The sequence below is a fragment of the Coregonus lavaretus genome (genome assembly GCF_964263955.1).
Source record: "Coregonus lavaretus genome assembly, chromosome: 29".
NCBI lineage: Eukaryota > Metazoa > Chordata > Actinopteri > Salmoniformes > Salmonidae > Coregonus > Coregonus lavaretus.
In genome coordinates this window covers 14,270,124-14,287,003 of record NC_140016.1, presented here as the reverse complement: position 1 = coordinate 14,287,003, position 16,880 = coordinate 14,270,124, and the positions used below count along the sequence as shown (strand labels likewise).

At 46.0% G+C, this 16,880-nt stretch overlaps 1 protein-coding gene across 1 annotated transcript in view; it reads right to left on the bottom strand.

Moving 5' to 3' along the window:
- LOC311105027 (mitogen-activated protein kinase kinase kinase kinase 4-like) overlaps positions 1-16,880 on the bottom strand; it is a gene marked incomplete at its 5' end in the record, with an annotated part of 102,061 nt that overhangs the window by 57,978 nt on the left and 27,203 nt on the right. The window contains 4 exons of the mRNA XM_084147007.1: positions 3,739-3,870; positions 6,963-7,142; positions 11,513-11,704; positions 15,042-15,107. Coding sequence (XP_084003133.1) covers positions 3,739-3,870; positions 6,963-7,142; positions 11,513-11,704; positions 15,042-15,107 — 570 coding nt within the window. The remainder of the gene's footprint in view (positions 1-3,738; positions 3,871-6,962; positions 7,143-11,512; positions 11,705-15,041; positions 15,108-16,880) is intronic.

The following is a 16,880-nucleotide window of genomic DNA, read 5'->3' as shown; positions in this document are numbered from 1 at the left end:
AAACCGAACGATTTAGCAGCTTGCTTAGTTCAAATTAACAGACTAATTTATTTAACATGAATAGCAAAGCGATTTTGCAATAAGAAGTGCTTGTGTTTCCCAATAGCCTGCTGGAATAGGCTACTGAGGATGTGGTCATCATTTCAATCACTGAATTAAATATTATTAATATGTATAGGAACTGAATATGCTTGTCAACAACAGCAAGTGTTTATTTCAAAAAAAAAGTTTTTACCTGTAGCCTAATTTGATTACTGTTACCATCAATCTAATGCGTTCTAACAACTGACCTGCAATTGCGATAGAGCTTTGATAACTTCCAATTTAATTAACTAAACATGTCCATTAATAATTGCATAATAACACAAGGCTACAACAACAATAAACTGAAGTTATAGGCTATTTATTAAATCAGTTTGCCAGCTCCAGGTAGGCTACACAAGTGGCACAAATTGATTTGCTATGACTCAAGTGATATCGTCATTTCAACATATTTATTCTATAAAATGGTAGCCTACAATGGCATATACATTAATAGGCTACTTGTTGGCCAACAGAGGCAAATGTATAATTCTCCACATTTAGCCTAATGTCAGTTTCATTGAGGACTTTTCCCAATAAAAAGAACCACGCGAGGCAGTTCCATAACTTCCATTTAACATTTCCACTTGGGCAGCCCCCGAGACCCAAGAACTGAGCATGCATAAAGCATTTTGCTTGATACCGTTTTCTTTAAGCAGTCATTTACATTTACATTTTAGTCATTTAGCAGACGCTCTTATCCTGAGCGACTTACAGTTAGTGAGTGCATACATTTTTATTTTTTATACTGGAATCGAACCCACAACCCTGGCGTTGCAAATGCCATGCTCTACCAACTGAGCTACATCCCTGCCGACCATTCCCTCCCCTACCCTGGGCCAATTGTGCGCCGCCCCATGGGTCTCCCGGTCGCGGCTGGCTACGACAGAGCCTGGATTCGAACCAGGATCTCTAGTGGCACAGCTAGCACTGCGATGCAGTGCCTTAGACCACAGTCAACATTAGAATGCAGTTTAAACCACCTCAGAGCAGATTTATGTAATGCGCTCTAGTGCGCCCAAAGTCGTTTTCCAGTGCTTTGTCTGCATTATTTCTTGATTTGCATCAGTTCTATTAATATGTTTTATGGAAAAAGGTTTGGAAATAGGTGTCTCCATAATGAGAATCTAAATAGCCTACCTACAACTTGTAAAAAGTTGTCACAACGTGCGCACTTGCTGCTCTCGCTCACGTGACTCAGCCAATAACTGTAGTGCTCTCTCAACACACACACTCGTCCGGTCCTCTCCCAGTGTTGCCAACTTAGCGACTTTTTCGCTATAGTTAGCGAGTTTTCAGACCCCTCTAGCGACACATTTTCAAAAAAACAAACAAATCTAGCAACTTTTTCTGGTGTTATTGGAGACTTTTGGAGACTCTGACGTGAAAGCACGTATCGTTCTTACTCTTCTCAACGAGCAGCGGGTGCTGCCGTGGGCCCCACCCCCGCCGTGGGCCCCACCCCCGCCGTGGGCCCCACCCCCATCCCACAGCTCTCACAGGTGGCCCAGTCCTCACGCAGCAGTCCCTCCCAGCTGCAATCAGAGCAGGAGATGTTCACCCCTCCGCGTCCAGACTGCAAATGAATCGCGCATGCGGGAAGCCACTGCTGGCTGAACCCGCCCTGGCTTACATTCAGGGCAGGATGTAAATGTAGGGTGTTTTTTACTCACTTTTTGTCTCTCCGTCGACGTTATTCCTCTCTCCTACAGCGTCTATCACAATTACATGCTCATGGCCAATTATGCAAATTAGGTGATGACGTCATGTAGCGACTTCTAGCGACTTTTAGGACAGCCAATAGCTACTTTCCTTACTGAGGAGTTGGCAACACTGCTCTCCACCACTCACTCAGCAACAGCCTGCCTCCCTACCTGACAGTCAACAGCAGGTCACATATATATGTTTTTAAGAGAAATGCCATGGCGGCCGCAGTGCAACTTACAAATAGCTGAAAAACCTGCGACATCGTATTCAAAAACAGCCAACACTGGGTGCGGGAAGTAGCGGTGTGTGGGTAAAATTACTGAGGAAGCCAAGCCAGTAAAAAAGCCATATTACAACCTACAGTATGTTGTGATAATTGCGTTGTTTGCTCTATAACCATTTGTTCATAAACCACTGTGATATACAATAAGGCCGTGACAACAAAAAGACAGTCACACAGTGGTGGAACAAATTCAACTAAACATACATTTGTTTCATCACAAAACCGGAGAGCAACATCTGTCCGGTAAAGTCCACAAAGCAAATATTGCATGTACAAATAGTTATGACCTGCAGCATGGTCAAGCAATTTAATGTTTTCGACAGTTTACTAAACAACTAACGTTACTGATTTAGAACTACGGAGTTACCACAAGTCAGCACAGACAACAGGAGCACTGCCTCCGCTATACCAGCACCATTTCAACGTTTCAACATCATCAAATCAACAAGGCTATATATATATATATATATATATATATATGCTTAGTTTAATACACTGCAAACAAACTTAAACATACCAAAAAGTATTTAGTCCAATCAACGTTGCTAAATATCATGTGGCTGATTTCTGTGTGTGTGCGCGCGCATGTAAAACAGAACATGTTGACTCACCCTCCTTGTAGACTAGTTGAACGCCAATGCCATTCTCCTCTCTTTCATGTTGGCAAAACAGTCTATGGCTCTGTCATACAATACACTTTTAGTGTTGTTGTCATAGGCTACCTAGCTAAAATGCTTGCTTGCTAGCCTAACTTCTTCGCATGAACAACAATGAACCAGCTAAGTTAGCTAGCTAGTTAACGTGAATCTACCAGGCTACATCTAGGTTACATATTGAACTTCAATCGTCTCAGGCCAGTGGTACAACATATTAATTTATGGTTGGATCAGAATTGCTATCATATTCATTGGCCTGTACAGAAAATGAAGTCAAAACTACAAGTCCAAATCCCCATCTCCACTGCTTAGGTAAGGTCTGATTTAGCAAGCTAGCTACTGCTGGACATTGTGTTAAGCCAAATCCAAACTGGCCTCCCTTGGGGGATGTTTTTGCTGCACCAGGACAACCCACAGTTGAGCTCAGCTCAACGCTGATGGGCTAATTATTATTATTATTTTTTTTTAATCAAGGTAGGCCAAATGCTTGTTGGCATCAATCAATCAAATGCTACAGCGGCAACATGTTATACTCTTTTGGTCCAGACACCATCAGATACATGGACTACAAATACTGAGATAGAGGGGCGCTGTTTCCCTCGCTCCGATGATTTCTCTGGTGAGATTCAGCCACTTGCGAATTGACAGAAAATTATGAAAACACAGAGAGAGACGAAATATAAATTATTTTATATAATATTTGGGGAAGCCTGGCTTCCCTTGGCATCCATGAATACACAACACTGAGTGCAGGTGAACAAACAGCTGACCCCGCATCACTAACACACACACAAATACTCCCCCCCCCCCCCCCCTATACCACACACACATACCACACAAATACAAACACACACCACTCAGATCCAAATATACACCACACATACAGTATACTGTATGGTACTGTATCCACCTCACAGATATAGTGTTGTACATGCACACAACCGGAAGAAAAGATAGACAGACAAAAACCTTTAGTTACACCTGACGTGAGATCGATTAAGTCTGACCAACCTTTGGTGGGTGCTCCACAGAGCTTGGGAAGTCCCAGAAGACATCGTCAAACGTAGGAGACATGGGAGTGGTGGCCATGTCAGACATAGAGCTGCTGTGAGGGGCGTCTCGACTGGAGCCAAGATTGGCATTCTGAAATGGAGACTTAGTTTAGTTCAAGCCATTTATTTTTGGATACGTACAGCTCTGGTTTAGATTACTTTATTTAGTGACACATTGGTCGCCTCCCAAGTGGCACCCTATTCCCTGCATAGTGCATTACTTTCGACCATATGGTCCCTGGTTAAAAGTTGACTATAAGGGAATATGGTACTATTTGGGAGAGAGCCTCTGAGTACTGTAGGTACTACAGACAAGATGGGGAATATGAATGAGGAAGTAGTAGCAGTAGTTGTTGCACAGATAGAACAATGAGCCAGATATTTCACCGGATGTACAAATGTGAAGCATTCGGTTGGCGTTTCCACTCATTACCAAATATGGTGATGAGAGGAAGCCCAGTGGACGGCAGTGGGAGAAGATGGAGCGAGATGGATTTTGGCTGACATTCTGCTAATTTTCTCATCGAATAAAACATTTGAGCTCCATACAGTTTACTAAATTGCATTTAGAAAGAGTGCAAGGGTGAATTGAGTTATTGCACATGTGCACTTCACAGAGTAGGCGTTCCCTAACCGAAATATGCAAATAAATGCTAGAACGCGCCAATAGGATCTCACTAGCTCGTGCTTTGCTCTGCCCACAATGATTAATTTGCTCCCATTGGAAACGACAGGCTCTGGTCTATCTTGGGTTAGTTATAAAAATATTTGGTTGTTGGGTTCTGGGTAATGTATAAGGAAGGAAAACTATATGATCAACCACTGAGCACACGCCTGGGATGGCACATTTAATATTTATACAGATGCGGTCAAATACAGTGCATTCGGAAAGTATTCAGACCCCTTCACTTTTTCCACATTTTGTTACGTTACAGCCTTATTCTAAAATGTATTAAATTGTTTTTTCCCCTCATCAATCTACACACAATACCCCATAATGACAAAGCAAAAACAGGTTTAGAAATGTTTGCTAATTTATTACAAATAAAAAACTGAAATATCACATTTACAAAAGTATTCAGATCCTTTACTCAGTACTTTGTTGAAGCACCTTTGGCAGCGATTACAGCCACGAGTCTTCTTGGGTATGACGCCACAAGCTTGGCACACCTGTATGAGGAGTTTCTCCCATTTTTCTCTGCAGATCCTCTCAAGCTCTGTCAGGTTGGATGGGGAGCATCGCTGCACAGCTATTTTCAGGTCTCTCCAGAGATGTTAGATCGGGTTCAAGTCCGGGCTCTGGCTGGGCCACTCAAAGACATTCAGAGACTTGTTCCGAAGCCACTCCTGCGTTGTCTTGGCTGTCTGCTTAGGGTCGTTGTCCTGTTGGAAGGTGAACCATCGCCCCAGTCTGAACGCTCTGGAGCAGGTTTTCATCAAGGATCTCTCTGTACTTTGATCCATTCATCTTTCCCCTCGATCCTGTCTAGTCTCCCAGTCCCTGCCGCTGAAAAATATCCCCACAGCATGATGCTGCCACCACCATGCTTCACCGTAGGAATGGTATTGGCCAGGTGATGAGCGGTGTCTGGTTTCCTCCAGACGTGACGCTTGGCATTCAGGGCAAAGAGTTCAATCTTGGTTTCATCAGACCAGAGAATCGTGTTTCTCATGGTATGAGGGTCCTTTAGGTGCCTTTTGGCAAACTCCAACCTGGCTGTCATGTGCCTTTTACTGAGGAGTGGCTTCCGTCTTGCCACTCTACTGTAAAGGCCTGATTGGTGGAGTGCTGCAGAGATGGTTGTCCTTCTGGAAGGTTCTGCCATCTCCACAGAGGAACTCTGGAGCTCTATCAGAGTGACCAATGGGTTCTTGGTCACCTCCCTGACCAAGGCCCTTCTCACCCTATTGCTCAGTTTGGCCGAGCAACCAGCTCTAGGAAGAGTCCTGGTGGTTCCAAACTTCTTCCATTTGAGAATGATGGAGGCCACTGTGTTCTTGGGGACCTTCAAGGCTGCAGAAATGTTTTGGTACCCTTCCTCAGATCTGCGCCTCGACACAATCCTGTCGTGGAGCTCTACGGACAATTCCTTCGACCTCATGGCTTGGTTTTTGCTCTGACATGCGCTGTCAACTGTGGGACCTTATATAGACAGGTGTGTGCCTTTCCAAATCATGTCCAATCAATTGAATTTACCACAGGTGGACTCCAATGAAGTTGTAGAAACATTTAAAGGTTGATCAATGGAAACAGGATGCTCCTGAGCTCAATTTCGAGTCTCATAGCAAAGGGTCTGAATACTTATCTGTAAATAAGGTATCTGTTTTTTATTTGTAATACATTTGCAAAAATTTCTAAAAACCTGTTTTCGCTTTGTCATTATGGGGTATAATGTGTGGTTTGATGATAAAAATAAAAATACATTAGAATAATGATTTTTTTTTTGGGGGGGGGAATAATGATGTAACGTAACACCTGTCAGCAACGGGTGTGGCTGAAATAGCCGAATCCACTAATTTCAAGGGGTGTCCACATACTTTTGTATCTTTCACAGCGGTTTAGATGGTACAATGACTCTCTGCACTATACTAGCTTATTTTGTCACATAAACTGAAATGAGGCAAACTATGATAGTTTTAGCAACCAGGAAATGGCGAAGCGATTTCTACATAGTGCAACTTTAACATTATTGCACTTTTCATGTAGCCTACTTTTTGCCAGCTAGTAGCCTAACCACCGATCAAACAACATTATGGACTAAATGTTGCAATGATCCAAATATATTTTGAAAGCCATGACACACTTTTGATTGTTCAATTGGGTCTTGCAAGAGGTCTTGTAACTTCATAATAAACAGAAAGAGAATGACATTTACAGAGATTTGTCATCTTAAATTCACAGTGACTGATATAGAGAGGCAATGCCTATTCTCTGAATTGTGTGTTAACCCTTTACTTTGAATCTGTTTGGCAGCTTGTTTAAAATAACTATGTGTTAATGTTAAGTATGTATGGCTGTGGTGTTATGTCCTAAATACATGTAATGTACACTATAAGTACATTTTGTTTACGACAAGCTACATAATTCTTTTCCAAATTGGGGCAAATAAAGATATTGATTGATTTGATTGATTGGTGGAGTTAGGGTACGCTGGTTTGGGCAGGGGGGTGGGGCTACTGTACCTGTTGTATGGCAGCCCTCTGCATGGCAGGGGTACAGGGGCTGGAGCTGCTCCCAGAGCTCAGTCTGGTATGGACATGCAGGGGGAGAGGGATGGGGTGTAGGGGGAGGGGCGTCCCAGTCAGCACTCTGTTCAGGTTGGCCTGATAGCGGTCAGAGACCTTCCCCCTGTCCATCTCCATCTGAGCAACATGGAAGAGCAGTCAGAACCAGACCCCTGGAAACTGGAGGCAGACCGTATTAAAGCATACTGGAATATCAAATATAACTAATAACCCCAAAAGGTATGCAATCTCTCTGACAGAGAGACAGACAGAGCAGTGGGACAGACATAGAGACAGACAGGGAAGTGGGACAGACATAGAGACAGACAGGGGCAGTGGGGCAGACATAGTGACAGATGGGCAGTGGGACAGACAGAGAGACAGACAAAGAAACAGGAGCAGTGGGACAGACAGAAAGACAGACAGGGGCAGTGGGACAGACAGAGAGACAGACAAAGAGACAGACAGGGTAGTGGGACAGACAGAGAGACAGACAAAGGCAGTGGGACAGAAAGAGAGACATATAGGGGAAGTGGGACAGACAAGGCACTGGGACAGACAGGGGCAATGGGACAGACAGAGAGACAGACAGACAAAGAGACAGACAGGGAAGTGGGACAGACAGGGGCAGTGGGACAGAGAGTGAGACAGAGAGAGGGCAGTGGGACAGACAGAGAGACAGACATGGAAGTTGGACAGACAAAGAGACAGACAGGGGAAGTGGGACAGACAGAGATACAGACATGGAGGTTGGACAGACAAAGAGACAGACAGGGGCAGTGGGACAGACATAGAGACAGACATGGCAGTTGGACAGACAAAGAGACAAACAGGGGCAGTGGGACAGAATGAGAGACAGACAGGGCAGTGGGACAGACAGAGAGACAGATAGGGCAGTGGGACAGACAGAGAGACAGACATGGGTAGTGGGACAGACAGAGAGACAGACAGGGAAGTGGAACAGACAGAGAGACAGACAGGGGCAGTGGGACAGACAGAGAGACAGACATCGGCAGTGGGACAGACAGAGACAGACAGGGGCAGACATAGTGACAGATGGGCAGTGGGACAGACAGAGAGACAGACAGGGAAGTGGGACAGAAAGAGAGACAGACATGGAGGTGGGACAGACAGAGACAGACATCAGCAGTGGGACAGACATAGAGACAGACAGGGGAAGTGGGACAGACAGAGAGACAGACAAGGCACTGGGACAGACAGGGGCAATGGGACAGACCGAGAGACAGACAGACAATGAGACAGACAGGGAAGTGGGACAGACAGGGTCAGTGGGACAGAGAGTGAGACAGAGAGGGGCAGTGGGACAGACAGAGAGACAGACATGGAAGTTGGACAGACAAAGAGACAGATAGGGGCAGTGGGAAAGACAGAGACAGACATGGAGGTGGAACAGACAGAGAGACAGACAGGGGCAGTGGGACAGACAGAGAGACAGACAGGGGAAGTGGGACAGACATAGAGACAGACATGGCCAGTGGGACAGACATAGAGACAGACAGGGGCAATGGGGCAGACATAGTGACAGACGGTTAGTGGGACAGACAGAGAGACAGACCGGGAAGTGGGACAGACAGAGAGACATATAGGGGAAGTGGGACAGACAGAGAGACAGACAAGGCACTGGGACAGACAGGGGCAATGGGACAGACAGAGAGACAGACAGACAAAGAGACAGACAGGGAAGTGGGACAGACAGGGAAGGTGGGACAGAGAGTGAGACAGATAGGGGGCAGTGGGACAGACAGAGAGACAGACATGGAGGTGGAACAGACGGAGAGACAGACAGGGGCAGTGGGACAGACAGAGAGACAGACAAAGAGATAGACAGGGGTAGTGGGAGAGACAGGGACAGTGGGACAGACAGAGAGACAGACAGACAAAGAGACAGACAGGGAAGTGGGACAGACAGGGACAGTGGGACAGAGAGTGAGACAGATAGGGGGCAGTGGGACAGACAGAGAGACAGACATGGCGGTGGAACAGACGGAGAGACAGACAGGAGCAGTGGGACAGACAGAGAGACAGACAAAGAGACAGACAGGGGGAGTGGGAGAGACAGGGACAGACAGAGAGACAGACATGGAGGTGGGACAGACAGAGACAGACAGGGTCATTGGGACAGACATAGAGACAGACATGGACAGTGGGACAGACATAGAGACAGACAGGGGTAGTGGGACAGACAGAGACAGACATGGCAGTTGGACAGACAAAGAGACAAACAGGGGCAGTGGGACAGAATGAGAGACAGACAGGGCAGTAGGACAGACAGAGAGACAGATAGGGCAGTGGGACAGACAGAGAGACAGATAGGGCAGTGGGACAGACAGGGGCAGTGGGACAGACAGAGAGACAGACAGGGCAGTGGGACAGACAGAGAGACAGATAGGGCAGTGGGACAGACAGAGAGATAAACAGGGGTAGTGGGACAGACAGAGAGACAGACAGGGCAGTGTGTCAGACAGAGAGACAGACAGGGAAGTGGGACAGACAGAGAGACAGACAAAGAAACAGGCAGGGGCAATGGAACATACAAAGAGACAGATAGGGACAGTGGGACAGACAGAGAGACAGACTGGGGCAGTGGGACAGACAGAGAGACAGACAGGGAAGTGGGGCAGACAGAGAGACAGACAGGGGCAGTGGGACAGACATAGTGACAGACGGGCAGTGGGACAGACAGAGAGACAGACAGGGAGGTTGGACAGACAAAGAGACAGACAGGGGCAGTGGGACAGACAGAGAGACAGACAAAGAGACAGACAGGGGTAGTGGGAGAGACAGGGACAGTGGGACAGACAGAGAGACAGACATGGAGGTGGGACAGACAGAGACAGACAGGGTCATTGGGACAGACATAGAGACAGACAGGGGCAGTGGGACAGAAAGAGAGACAGACAGGAAAGAGGGACAGACATAGAGACAGACATGGACAGTGGGACAGACATAGAGACAGACAGGGGTAGTGGGACAGACAGAGAGACAGACAGGGGAAGTGGGACAGACAGAGAGACAGACAGGGGTAGTGGGACAGACAGAGACAGACAGGGGTAGTGGGACAGACAGAGAGACAGACAAAGAGACATATAGGGGAAGTGGGACAGACAGAGAGACAGACAAGGCACTGGGACAGACAGGGGCAATGGGACAGACAGGGAGACAGACAGGGAAGTGGGACAGACAGAGATCCAGACAGGGAAGTGGGACAGACAGAGAGACAGACAAAGAAACAGGCAGGGGCAATGGAACATACAAAGAGACAGATAGGGACAGTGGGACAGACAGAGGACAGACTGGGTCATTGGGACAGACATAGAGACAGACAGGGGCAGTGGGACAGAAAGAGAGACAGACAGGAAAGAGGGACAGACATAGAGACAGACATGGACAGTGGGACAGACATAGAGACAGACAGGGGAAGTGGGACAGACAGAGAGACAGACAGGGGAAGTGGGACAGACAGAGAGACAGACAGGGGTAGTGGGACAGACAGAGACAGACAGGGGTAGTGGGACAGACAGAGAGACAGACAAAGAGACATATAGGGGAAGTGGGACAGACAGAGAGACAGACAAGACACTGGGACAGACAGGGGCAATGGGACAGACAGGGAGACAGACAGGGAAGTGGGACAGACAGAGATCCAGACAGGGAAGTGGGACAGACAGAGAGACAGACAAAGAAACAGGCAGGGGCAATGGAACATACAAAGAGACAGATAGGGACAGTGGGACAGACAGAGGACAGACTGGGGCATTGGGACAGACAGAGAGACAGAGAGGGCAGTGGGGCAGACAGAGAGACAGACAGGGGCAGTGGGACAGACAGAGAGACAGACAAGGCAGTGGGACAGACAAGGAAGTGGGACAGACAGAGAGACATACACAGAAGTGGGACAGACAGAGAGACAAAGAGACATACAGGGCAGTGGGACAGACAGAGAAACAGACAAAGAGACAGACAGAGGCAGTGGGACAGACAGAGAGAGAGACAGGGGCAGTGGGACAGAGAGAGAGACAGTCAGGGCAGTGGGTCAGACAGAGAGACAGACAGGGCAGTGGGACAGACAGAGAGAGAGACAGGGGCAGTGGGAAAGATAAAAAAGAGACAGACAGGGGAAGTGGGACAGACAGAGAGACAGACAAAGAGACAGACCGGGCCAGTGGGACAGACAGAGAGACAGACAAAGAGACAGACAGGGTCCGTGGGACAGTCAGAGACAGACAGGGCCAGTGGGATAGACAGAGAGACAGACAGGGAAGTGGGACAGACAGAGAGACAGACAGGGGCAGTGGGACAGAGAGACAGACAGGGACAGTGAGAAAGACAGAGAGACAGGGCAGTGGGACAGAGAGAGAGACAGACAGGGTCAGTGGGACAGACAGAGAGACAGGGCAGTGGGATAGTGCGTGGTAGCAGGGAGGGGGGCTGGGTGAGACAGGGTGAGTGGGACAAGGGGGGGGGGGGGGGGGGTCAGAGGACTTTACCACTTTGCGCTTGCTATTTGCGTGGCAGTTATGCGTGTCACTAGCAGCCTTGTGGGTTTCCCTCTGTTTGTGCCTGTGGTTGTGCTGAAGTGAAAGCAGCTGCGTCTGGTCTTTGGGCAGCGTGCGGTGGAACTTTTTACCCTGCTGCTGCTGCTGAGGATGAGGATGTGGAGGTGGAAGCTCGGTCCTCCTCTACACAATGACAGAGACAAATACAGGACACTGATGTTCAGCAGCCTCATCCCGGGCCTGCAGTACTGCCCCCAAACAGATAGATGACAGAGCCATGTGGCCAACGCTACAGCCTGGAAACAGCTGCTTTCAATGGAGCCTCTACTGTAGCTAACATACTCTGCAGAATACTCTACTGTAGCTAGCAGACCCTGGCCCTGCAAGAGCCTCTACTGTAGCTAGCAGACCCTGGCCCTGCAAGAGCCTCTACTGTAGCTAACAGACCCTGGCCCTGCAGGAGACTCTACTGTAGCTAACAGACCCTGGCCCTGCAGGAGACTCTACTGTAGCTAACATACTCTGCAGAATACTCTACTGTAGCTAACATACTCTGCAGGAGACTCTACTGTAGCTAGCAGACCCTGGCCCTGCAGGAGACTACTGTAGCTAACAGACCCTGGCCCTGCAGGAGACTACTGTAGCTAGCAGACCCTGGCCCTGCAGGAGACTCTACTGTAGCTAGCAGACCCTGGCCCTGCAGGAGACTCTACTGTAGCTAGCAGACCCTGGCCCTGCAGGAGACTCTACTGTAGCTAGCAGACCCTGGCCCTGCAGGAGACTCTACTGTAGCTAGCAGACCCTGGCCCTGCAGCCTCTCATTGAAACTACTACTGTAGAGAGGCTAAACTCTCTCCAGACTTCAGAACTGGAGGAGGTATTATTTCAGGAAGGGCACTCCCAGGCATTATGATCAGCGCGCGCGCGCACGCACACACACACACACACACACACACACACACACACACACACACACACACACACACACACACACACACACACACACACACACACACACACACACACACACACAACAATAGCCGTCGCCCCAAACACACACACACCCCTGCAAGAAGCACACAGGAAAGCACACACGCACACACACACCTCCCACAGTACACTGAAAAAAATGAAGGTTCTTAAAAGGTTCTTCCTCAGCTCTTAAGGTTCCTTGGAGAACTCTTGCCCGATAAAGAACCTTTGAGCTCAGTGGGGGGTTCTTAACGTGGCATCTACGGTTCTTCATAATTCTAAAAGGTTCTTGAAATGTATGGAAGCCTGCAGATGTGTCCCTTTTATAGCACACAGCAACTTGGTCAGTGTTAACGAGTGTTGATATTGCAGTGTAACATTCTAGTGTTGATTCAGGAGTTAAACTAACACTGTAAAGAGTTAAATTAACACTCAGTGGTGTAAAATAACCCCAGTGTTGGTGTTAATAACCAGAGTTGAACCAAAACCATGCCCATCATTATCATATTTCCCAGTATGCTCTATTGCAGGTTGATTTTTTGAATTGTTTGTTTCAATATCTATGTTTTTGCATGTACATTGATTGATTAATTAATATTATGCTACTCAAATATAAACAACATACATTTTTCTAAACTGTTCTAATCTGTTACTTGGACTTATTGCACCCGTTACTGAAATGGTTGATCCAGTTTAGATGCTTTAGGTAGTCTCTTTTATCAATATCCCTAACCCTGACAGTCATTCTTAACACAGGTTGCGGGTGAATACAAATTCCAAATGTTGGATATCCCCAATCTGGCTGGATTCCAATAGGAATTACACATCACTTTGCAAGACAGCATAATGTGACTTGCAGGCCTGATGTGGCCCGTAAACTATTAGTTTCAGGCCACTGTATTAGGGTAAAACTCTCAAAATAAGGCCCTCATTAAATATGTATTGTATTGTCTTAAATAATTGAATTTGAATGATAACATATTCACTAAAGATCTCACTTGGTGAAGGCCACAGGACTGAAAATGAATGAATGCAACAACCATGTCTCTGTCACTAGTAAACACAGTCATGGGTGGTACTGGTAACTCTACAATCCACTCGAAAGGCACCCTGGGAAATATGCAAAGAACGCTCAACACCCTACAGCAGGGCTATTCACTTCCGGTCCTGGATTGCCGGAACATTTCTGTTTTTTGTTTCTACCTGGATTTTTTTTATGGTTCTTCAAAGAACCATCCTATTTAATGGTTCCCCTATGGCATCGCTTGAACCTTTATTTTTTAACAGTGTATATTGTATGTCATGCTATTTCACTTCAGATTCCTTGTTGGAAGTGATTATAAGGTCACACTGACATGAAGACTAAAGAGAGAGAAAGAGAAGTTGAGTTAAATCAATTCAACATCTGTAATCCCATATAAACTTGGATGTTTTTCATCTATGATTTATGATGAGTTCAACGTAATATTTCATTTGATTTGCTTAATCATATTAAATGAGAAACCAAAAGCCCCTTTATGTTATTAGGCATTTAAACTCTCTTTAACCCGTGTTGACAGACATGATGAGAACATTTTTCTCCAAGCACTGCACGCTATTTAAAGACTAAACACAAACCATGGAATTCTATCATGAGGATCAAGACTAATGATCACAATGAGGATATGCATAAATAATCTATTAGGTTTCTGGCTGTTAGGCACAGCAGTGGCCTTCTCAAGCCAACAAGGAGACTGGAATCCATACTCAAGGGACAAACACATAGGCTGCGTTTGATCTCAACAAACTTTAATGCATTGTTTTATTCTCCCTACATTGCGTTGTAAGCCTAAACATTCCCTTTCATTGATTTTCAAACAGATTTTACTTTACATCACGGTAGGGAGTTGCACTTGCATCCACATAACAAACAGTTTATCCGTCGTTCCTAAATAGGATTCCTCCTGTGAATTCCTTTAGATGCAACTTCGCCTTTTAAAGCAAATTACACCTTTTAGCACAAGGCTCCTTACGGATTAAAAGTCAAACTGAGCCTTTCTTATGTGTTCTCTTCTACAGTACATTACAGTGCATAGTCTTTATCTTGCCCTTGAGTACGCAGGGTTGACTGTGTTTTCAGTTAGCCTAGCATCTATCATCCTTAGAGACCTTTACAGTATGTGGCCTTTAGCTCCCCATGCTAAGTGTGGGGTAGCATGAGAGGAATTATTTAACAGGAGCTGTGGAACAGGAGCCATAATATACTCTGAGATAGCAACAAAGTCTTGACCTTGAAATCAACCAGGGTAGTCTAAACATTGCATTTTTCACCATTCTATTTTGTCCACTCCCTCATTGAATACTCCTGACATACCAATGCTCTCACATTCTGTTTCATGCAGAACCAGTCATAATATTTCCCTTAGACTAAGGCACAACATCCAAGCCAAAACATTTAAATTCAACAACCACCTATGTCTTTCATACAGAGTGAAGTGATTTCCTGGTAGGGTTTGATGCATTCTGTTCCGTACAGGTTGAGTGAGAAAAATCAGAAGGCAATTATTACCTGTTCAGCTACAGGACCTGCAGGCCTTCCTCCGACATCAACCCTCCGTCTGCCACAATCCTCCAGCTAACATTCAACGAGAGAGAAAGAAAGACTTGATAACATCAAGGTTTCTGACTTAGGAAATCCAATGACTGAATCCTGGTTAAAACAAATCTAAAATATTCAGTGTCTAGCTAGCTTGCATAAGGCTCTTAACCCTCCTCTTTTAAATATTTAACCATGAAAATCAGTCCACATGACTCTCAAAGGCCCTGATAGAGTGAATGACAGAATTAAACGTGTGTAAGGAGTTCTTCCCCCCTGGGTTAACACAGAATGGGTTAAAAACATGCTCCAGATCTTGTTAAACGGTACACACAGCATCTCCAGATGCACGTGAGGATGCTTGACAATGAGGAGGCAGAAGCCCATGTAAGCTACAGCACAGATAGGCAGACAGGAGGAGAGAGAGAGCAGCACAGCCAGGCAATCAGCCCTACTGACCATCTGGAATAAATTAGTAGCTGGGCCACTTTCCAGGATTCTGCCTAAACTCATTAGAACTGCCTTCTGCATCGCACTCACCAAGAGAAACACATGCATGGAGCACGTCAACTTACACACATCGTCTAAGTCCCAAATGGTACCCTATTTCCTATATAGTGCATTACTTTTGACCAGAGACCCTTGGGGAATAGGGAATAAAGGGAATAGGGTGCCATTTGAGACACACATATGTATACCCATACGTAAAAATGTATGCGCACATGACTGTAAATCGCTTTGGATAAAAGCGTCTGCTAAATGGCATATTATTATTATATTATTATACAGCATGGATCATGATTCAGGGGCTATTGTTCAGCTCATGGTACAGTGAACAGACTCCAAACCACCTCACACCTTAACGATCCTTCTGAACACCTCAATGATCCCTCTGAACACCTCAATGATCCCTCTGAACACCTCAATGATCACTCTGAACACCTCAATGATCCCTCTGAACATGCCTGTAATAAACCCACACCTACTGCCATATCATCTACTGTTCTGTTCTGCAGTCAGGCAGGAAGGTGTGGCTCATTCAGAGCCAGCGGACTGTGAGAGATTAATTAACTGAGTGTTTGAATTAAACAGTCAGAACGACATGACAGTTCCCTCTACCTTGGCTATAGGATGCTGTAATTGTCACGGACTTCTCGACCATGGCGCTCAGCCTAGCTCCAACAAGGGAAATGTTAATACAGTAGAAAAAAGGGGGAGTCGTTTAATTATTTTCTTTCAGGATGGTCCCACAGGCAATTTCTTTCTGTGATCTTCCATAGCGTTTCCAACCATCAGTGTATTTAAATGCTAGCTTGGTGGATTTAATCACCAATGGGCTGAAACTTGAGAAAGGTGGAAGTGCTACGTCAAACACTATTCATACCAAATGCATATAAGCAGTTTTTGTAGAGGAACATGTATAAAATGTTGACTTGCACCTGGATTAAAAATGCATTGACCTTGTCACAAGGAATCTTTCAGAGCAGGTAACTGACAAAACTAAGTGGGTCCTGTCCCAGTGAAAAGTGTTATGTAATGTGTTATGAGACACAACCATGTTCAGACTTCAGACACACATTATGTATGGACCTAAAATGTCTACTGAGACTGTAGAATGTAGATCATATTGGCCAATGACGATGCCATTTGAACTCCAGGACCGTACAGCTTGTAGCAGACTACTTACAGGGAAATTCAACTAATACAGTGTTATTACACAGGAATCAAAATATTCATAATCTTCCTCAGGTATTGGGCACAAAAGACCATCTAATCAGTACATACTTTTTGAGCTTCTGCCTGTCACGTGGT